At 47.1% G+C, this 7,528-nt stretch overlaps 1 protein-coding gene across 1 annotated transcript in view; it reads left to right on the forward strand.

Moving 5' to 3' along the window:
• LOC117736856 (sodium/potassium/calcium exchanger 3-like) overlaps positions 1-6,557 on the forward strand; it is a 36,454-nt gene extending 29,897 nt beyond the window's left edge. Inside the window, exons 11-17 of the mRNA XM_034542483.1 lie at positions 1,008-1,168; positions 1,461-1,731; positions 1,831-1,997; positions 2,989-3,103; positions 3,227-3,339; positions 3,520-3,585; positions 4,482-6,557. Of these exons, the coding sequence (XP_034398374.1) occupies positions 1,008-1,168; positions 1,461-1,731; positions 1,831-1,997; positions 2,989-3,103; positions 3,227-3,339; positions 3,520-3,585; positions 4,482-4,634 (1,046 nt within the window). The 3' untranslated portion in view covers positions 4,635-6,557. The remainder of the gene's footprint in view (positions 1-1,007; positions 1,169-1,460; positions 1,732-1,830; positions 1,998-2,988; positions 3,104-3,226; positions 3,340-3,519; positions 3,586-4,481) is intronic.
• The last annotated feature ends 971 nt before the right edge of the window (positions 6,558-7,528 follow it).

Consider the following 7,528-nt stretch of genomic DNA (forward strand, 5'->3'; position numbering starts at 1 on the left):
GATGGAGCTGCCTGCCCATAAATCCTCCTAGCGGGCAGCAGAGTTGCTTTCAAAGGCTCCCCACCAGAGATGTCTTTGGCTGTGCCATGGTTTTATCAGTCTGTTTGGCCACCAGAAGGATCACACTCCACCGTCAAAGGAGGGACTTTCTGGCAGCCACCACTTCCACTGATCGCTCCAGCGTTTGGTATGTTCTGTGTCTCGGGCCCTCGGATCTAAAGTGTAGCATCAGAGAGCGTCAGGGAGCGGCACAAGATGCCACCTCGGGCCCCGTGCTCATCCTTCTAGCCTCCGACTCGCTTCGTCAGCTTGTCCTGCATCTTTTTTTCACCATCCAACAGAAACCAGCAGGGACCCGGGACTAGTGGATCTTCAGATTCTCCTCCCTCTGGGGGAGATAACCTATCGTTTCTGTCTGCATACAGGCCTCTCTGACGGGACTTTTTGTGGGATCTAATCACGGTTGGCAGATGGTGTGCAGCTTTTGGGGGGGTGAAATGATCACTTGAGCCTGCTATGGCTTAGGGGAGCACCCGTCCCACTTCAGTGCTGGCACCGTTAGCGATACCTGGGCTCTCTGGTGTCGACGGATACAGAGTACGGACTGTATAGCATGTGATTAATGAGTAAGCTGTATGCCTCACCGTGAGGAAGAGACCGATATCATTCTGTTATGGTTCAGGCAACACCACTGACGTAAACAACAAAACAACCTGCATGATCCGTCACTTCAGGCGCTAATTAGCTTGGAAGCTAGATCCAGCAGCCCCAGCTGTCAATCAAAGTGGCACACAGAGGGTTAGAGAGAAACCGTGGAAAAAAACAACATTGACTTTCTTTTAATAACAAGACAATATATTGATATTTACATATTTTTGACTGATGTCTAATTGTGCTTCCAGTTGGATTAAGAAGTAAACAATCAGCTCTGCAGTCAGCTGATGGTGTGTGTGTGTGTGTGTGTGTGTGTGTGTGTGTGTGTGTGTGTGCGTGTTGTTTCTCTCCAGCTAACTTCCACTGTAAGCCGTCTGTGCTGATGGTGGATGAGCTGCTGTGTGCGTACCCCCACCAGATGTCCTTCTCCGAGGCCGGCATGAGGATCATGATCACCAGTCACTTCTCCCCCAGGACCCGCCTCACCATGGCCTCACGCATGCTGATCAACGAGGTACACGTCCACACACTCACACACACACACACACACACACACACACTCACACACACACACGCTCAACAAAAGCCGTCTGGTCACCTGACGTTACTTTGAAAGGGTCCCCAGAGTCTGAGCGTGAATTCAAACAAGATTATCCTGTTTGGGTTCAGTGGATTCTAATTTCCTCTCAGGCACCTGTCTGCTGCTGACTACAGTCTGGATGTTAATCCAAACCAAACTGACTGAAAGAGGAGAAAAGAATATTTCTGCTTCAGACAAATATAAGATGTTCTATAATCTCCCCCAGAGACAAAGGCTGATCAACACCACCGAGACCCGAGTCAACCGCGTCACCAACGGCGACCCCGACTCCACCGCCAGGGCTCAGGCGAGGCGGGGCTTAGTGAACGGGATGGGCGGAGCTGAGCCGGGTCTGAACGGGAGGTGTGGACTTCAGCGGATGGAGTCCGGCAACGAGACCGAGAAGGAAAATGAGGATAATGAGAACAACGAGAACGACGAGGACGGAGAGGGAGAGGAAGACGATCATGGCCCCCTGGTGCCTTTCAAAGTTCCAGGTACAGCACGGCGGACATTTTGAAATGTAACATCCCTGACAATAAGTGTTTGTTCGTGGGCTCTGAGGCCATCACCGTGTCTTTTGTTCGTCCCTCCAGCCGGGGCCTGCAACAAGCTGAAGTGGCTCACCATGTGGCCGCTGTCCCTGCTTCTGTTCCTCACCGTGCCCAACTGTGCCAAGCGGCGCTGGGAGAGGTGGTTCATGGTCTCCTTCTTCACCGCCACCCTCTGGATCGCTGGCCTCTCCTACATCATGGTCTGGATGGTCAGTCCAGTCACGTCCAGAGGCCTCATTACAGAAGCTTAAGTCTGAAACCTCATCTCACTGTAGGATGACATGTAGAACGAGTGGTATGATCCCATCCAACCCGAGGAGCAACATGTACACAGAAATGAATGCATTGAAAGGCGACTGTAACTGTTAATAACAATGTAATAGGTAATTAATAAACAATAATCAATCCTCCACAGACTCGATCGGAGCCTCAGATTGCTCGTAGCAAGCCAGAGGCACGTGACATCACGGTGTGTCCGTCTCTAGCAGCCCGCGGTGCATTCTGGTACATTCCGTGCATCCCAAAACATAGAGGATCTCTGAGTCTGGAAGGGACACAGACGTGACTTTAGGAACGGCCTCTGTAGTAGGAAGATTGGATTTTCCCTGTCTTTGAAACGTAAGACAGTGAGGACATGTTTCTGTCATGAGGCCTCTGAGAGGAGGTACTCCGCTTTTATTGTTAGTTTGAGGACCGCACCAAAAGGATCTGATCTCGAAAGCTCGATCTTTCACTTCTTGAGAGGAGTGACTCAGTCGTCGCGTCAGGAAGGTGTTTGAAATCTGTATCAGGGCTTCAACGAGCCGCTCACTCAGGATGACTCATTTAAAAAGCAGAATTTAAAAGCACCTTATTGGAGTGCCTCTTTCAGTAATGTAGTGACAGCTGTTACCTCAGTAGATCTTGTTACTGGAATGAGCACTTAATTATGTTGGTAATCATTTTCATAATGCCACTTATAATTTGAGATTCTATTGAAATATTAAAATATAAATAATATAAAATGGAATTGCAACGTATGTATAAAGTCAACACTGTCGATTAATAGTAAAATATTGCAGGTTTTTCTAATATAAAAATGAATTAGTCCATACAGTCCCTGAGTGGGACCGTAGCTCCGCCCAGGACCACAGACGGGTCCGGCTGTGTGAGACTGTTTCACCGCTGAGCTCCGTGTGAGAACTGAATGTTGGCTTTCAGGTGACTGTGATCGGCTTCACCCTGGGCATTCCAGACGTCATCATGGGCATCACCTTCCTGGCAGCAGGCACCAGCGTCCCAGACTGCATGGCTAGTGTTATAGTCGCACGGCAAGGTACACACACACACACCCACACACACACACACACACACGGCAAGTTGAAATAAATCCCTGTGCTGTTAGGAGTTGTATACTTTTACTTGTGAGGCCGTGACGGCGTTGCTCTCCTTGCCTCAGGTCTGGGGGACATGGCCATCTCCAACTCCATCGGCAGTAATGTGTTTGACATCCTGGTGGGCCTGGGCCTGCCCTGGACTCTGCAAACGCTCTGCATCGACTACGGCTCCGAGGTGAGTGCCGCTCCGCTCAGCGTGGAGGACGGGGACGGCCTGATAGTCAGAGCGACGAGACACAATATTCATGGGGGGGGGGGGTAGCAGCTCACACCGAGGACATATTACGTGCTATTAGCCTGCTGATTGCACTTCACTGTATAGGTGTAACAGAATGTGTGTTTGGCCCTTCCTCAGATCCATCTCAACAGCAGGGGGCTCATATTCTCCGTTGGACTCCTGCTTGCCTCCGTATTTGTCACAGTAAGTAACACTTTTTAAATATATATTTCACATTTGTAACACAGCAGCCTTTCTGCGGCTGCAGCCAGTCCTGCTCATTTGTGAACACATGGTGATTTATTCATGCACACTCAGGACTTTGATTGCGAGTCATTTTCAAATGTCTATTAACAGTATCATGAACAGGTTGATATCTAACCCAATTCAGGCCACATGTCATCATGAAACCAAGCCATTCTATGTCAAATCAGACTCTCGGCTCCCCCATATATTCAGAATGGAACGATCCATGTTTCATAACCACATCTCTCCGCCACTGCGTTGATGCGACTGTGAGATTCAGGCTCCTTATATCAGAAGTCAGCCCGACTGATAACAACAACAATAAAGTTATGTTCAAATCAGTAGCCATAATCCACATACCATAGGTATATAGCTACATAACATTCATCCTGTGAACACAAGGCTGATACAGTCTGGTTATTTGGCTCAAAGAAAACTGATATGGTGCATGAATGGATGATCGTTGAATGTAGAATATGGCAAACCTCGTCCCTCGCCAAGGAAACGCCATTTGGAACCGGATGTGGATTCCCACCCCCAGCAGGGTGGGGGCTTCGGGTGGAGGTGGGGCCTATTAGATGATCTCCGTGGGAGGACAAAGAGCGCGTCATGTGGTGAAACCAGCGCGCTTGTGATTCTGATGCTGTTTTCATGCATTTTGTTAAAGAAAGGACTCGGTTGCCACTAGACAGAATGACCCGGACCAGAATGACCCGGACCAGACTGAACGTCCCACCCGTCCTCGTGTCCAACCGTGCTCTTTGTGGGACGGCCATGCTATTCGTTCGCCTGCCAGTATTTAGATCCTCTGTGCGCTGTTGTTACCATCCGTTCTCCGTCCCTCCTGTCTGCAGGTTCTCGGCGTCCACCTGAACAAATGGACTCTGGACTGGCGACTGGGCCTGGCCTGCCTCGTCCTGTACGCCATCTTCCTCTGCATCTCCATCATGATCGAGTTCAACGTCTTCATCTTCGTCAACCTCCCCATGTGCCGAGACATCCACTGACCTCCCCCTTCCTGCCTCTGGTTGATGGAGGAAACCTCACCTGGCTTCCAGTTTCTCTGCGCCTTGAAGACAAGTCCTACCTTTTTTCTTTTTTTCTCTCTTTTGGTGCGATAACACCATAAGTTGTAGTTAGTTTGTTGGGACCGGACCGGAGAGGTGGCCTCCGATCGTCTCATGAACCCAAAGGTCGTGTTCTGCTCCTGCTGCTGAAGACGCTGCTACTGGCTGGAGGAACGAGAGAGATCCTGCGCTAACGGACCTTTTTAGCTGGATTCTTTGTTACTCTTTGTAAAAGTTTGGATATAAGCACACCACTTAGGTATTTTGAATTAAATCCTGGCATTCTCTGTAAATATATATATGTATATAAATATATATATAATATTAGCTGATACGTGGGATTCTCTTCTGCACCACTGCATCAGGGCTTGCCGAGCCCAACGATCTGGTGACAGTGACTTCATCATCCGTCCTCCCGTAGTGATCTGGTCCAGATGTTTCCGTGCGCAGCACCAGCTACACAGCATGCTGTACTAACAAGTCAACTGTAGCTTTGCACTGACAGAGTCCAGATGTTTTAACACACTGTTCACATCCCAACACACGTCTGCTTCCTTCTACTAATCGTATTAATAATACTGAATAAAAGACACATAGCTAAGGCATCTGTTATGAGGGAACTGACATCCAGCACTGTCACTTTAGAAGCATTCTTCCATCATTGCAAAGCGTCTGCAGGTACACAACTACTGAATTCACAGTTCCCTCTAGCCGGTAGATGTCATGTTCATATTAAAGAATCCTTTTTGAGTGTAATAATTGTTACTGCTTTAAGCCAAAAGTATTTTTAGAATAGGAGTAAACATTTTTTAGATTTGGACTTGTGTGTGTGTGTGTGTGTGTGTGTCTGCGCACACATGCATGCATGCATGTCACAGTCTCGAGGGGGAGCCAAGGCATGACTGTTACTGGGAAGACATAATCATGATTTATTTATGAATTAATTTATTCAAAGATCATGTCTAACCACCAGTTTCAGCCCTTTGGACGAGCTTGGTGTATTTACTGGAGCGTACCTAACATGTAATCCAAGTACTGGGAACTGACTTGATGTTGTTTATATCTAAGAATAGTACTTTATAATGTATAAGTTTTGTATAGTTTGGAAAGACATTGCAACATTTGTATATTGATAAAGAGTCACTCAACATGATTTCTTAAACACAGGGGTCGTTGTGATGACGATGGGGGGGTGATGAAGAGGGATTTCTTAACACAGTGCTCTTGTGCCAACACCTCCTGCTTGTCTTTGAGCCCAAAACAAACACCTTTGTCAACAGTATTCAGCATGTGTTCTAACTAAATGTGGGAGGTATGTATTTCAATGTTTTACCTTGAACGATTCTCATTGAGAATTCTCATATTAAATAGAGTTTCAGTAAAAAGAAAAACTAAAAGAAAAAGAAAAGAAAGCCTCCTCTGTAGGTGTTGCTGCTCTTCCTGCAGCCACTAGAGGGCGCTGCTGAGCGCTGTGGGTCATTGACACACTCGCTATGAGGTGGTGAGGGAATATTTACAGGTAGGCTACTAGAGATACGCACCGCTGGGTTTGCATGCCTCTTTCATCATTCAGATTATTTTGTGTGTAATTTTAATGCATTGCTGAGCTCATATTCCTGCTGTTAGAAAACATGTTGGAATAACTGAGCGGTGAGATCTGAGATCTGTCCCTATTTAGACCGTAGGCCTACAGTTAGTGTTCAGCTGATCAGTGTTATGCTCGTGTCTCTTTGAATTGTTTGTAAATCCTCATTTCTTTTGTTGACGAGGACCTCTGGGCACAGAGATGAAGACCCTGTTCCCAGTGGTCTTCTTGTAATAAACTGATTTACATACACAACTCACTCCCCCATGTCTTTGTGGGCTCAGCACTGGACTGAAACAGCAATAAAGTGAGACACATGTACTTCGCTGACTCAGCAATTGTACCGTTTTCATACACCTGGAATCAACACACTTCTTCTTTCTCTACAATAAAAGGTACAAATGATCATTTTGAGCAAACTGTTCCCTCCAGAGAACTGAACACTGAACAAGAGGAGAGGAGGTTAAGTCAAAGAGACGTCCAGTGAAAAGAGCGCACTAGCCAGCTAGCCCCACCATGTCATGTAATACCACTCGTGCCTCTGGAGGCGACAGTGAGTCACCTCACTCAGTCCGTCCTACTTGGAGGACTAAAGAAAGCTTTCTGAAGGGCTCGTTCACCTTACCGGCTCAGGGTTCGAGACAATGTGTCATGTTTCCGTTCATTCCCGAGTCGTCCTGGTGGCAGGAAGTTGAGACAAAGATATGAGTACGTATTCTTGTTGCCACTATGGATTTCATCCCATGAAGTTGAAACCATCAAAGTGTTCCCGCAGCCTCCGGTCAGCATCACATAAACTACAGGCCCCACCACACACATGGAGATTATAAGAACGTCTTTCATTTTGAGTTTCAACAGTTGGTTGAATATGACTTATTCTTACTTATTTATGACCGTACATGTAGACTGTATATGGACCCGGTAGTCGAGGGAAAAGCTGCCCCCTGTTGGTCTGGAGGATGAGGCCGAGTCCTACACATGAGCTAGTCCACGCCCCCGTGTCCTCGGGCAGGACACGACCCGAGTGTTGCTCACCGCTTCTTCTGCTGACCCCAAAGTGACCAATATGGCTCCAATTTAATTTGAGTTATGATCATTATTTATTATTTAGCCATTGGTTGAACTTTTAAGGGAACCTATTTTACCTTTAGTTCATCGGCCCACATCTGTTCACAAACATATTCAAAAGTATTCATTATGTGATGAACATTATGCATATGTTCAATACTGCAACATGTCTACATATCAA

This window comes from Cyclopterus lumpus, chromosome 1 (genome assembly GCF_009769545.1).
Source record: "Cyclopterus lumpus isolate fCycLum1 chromosome 1, fCycLum1.pri, whole genome shotgun sequence".
Classification (NCBI taxonomy): Eukaryota; Metazoa; Chordata; class Actinopteri; order Perciformes; family Cyclopteridae; genus Cyclopterus; species Cyclopterus lumpus.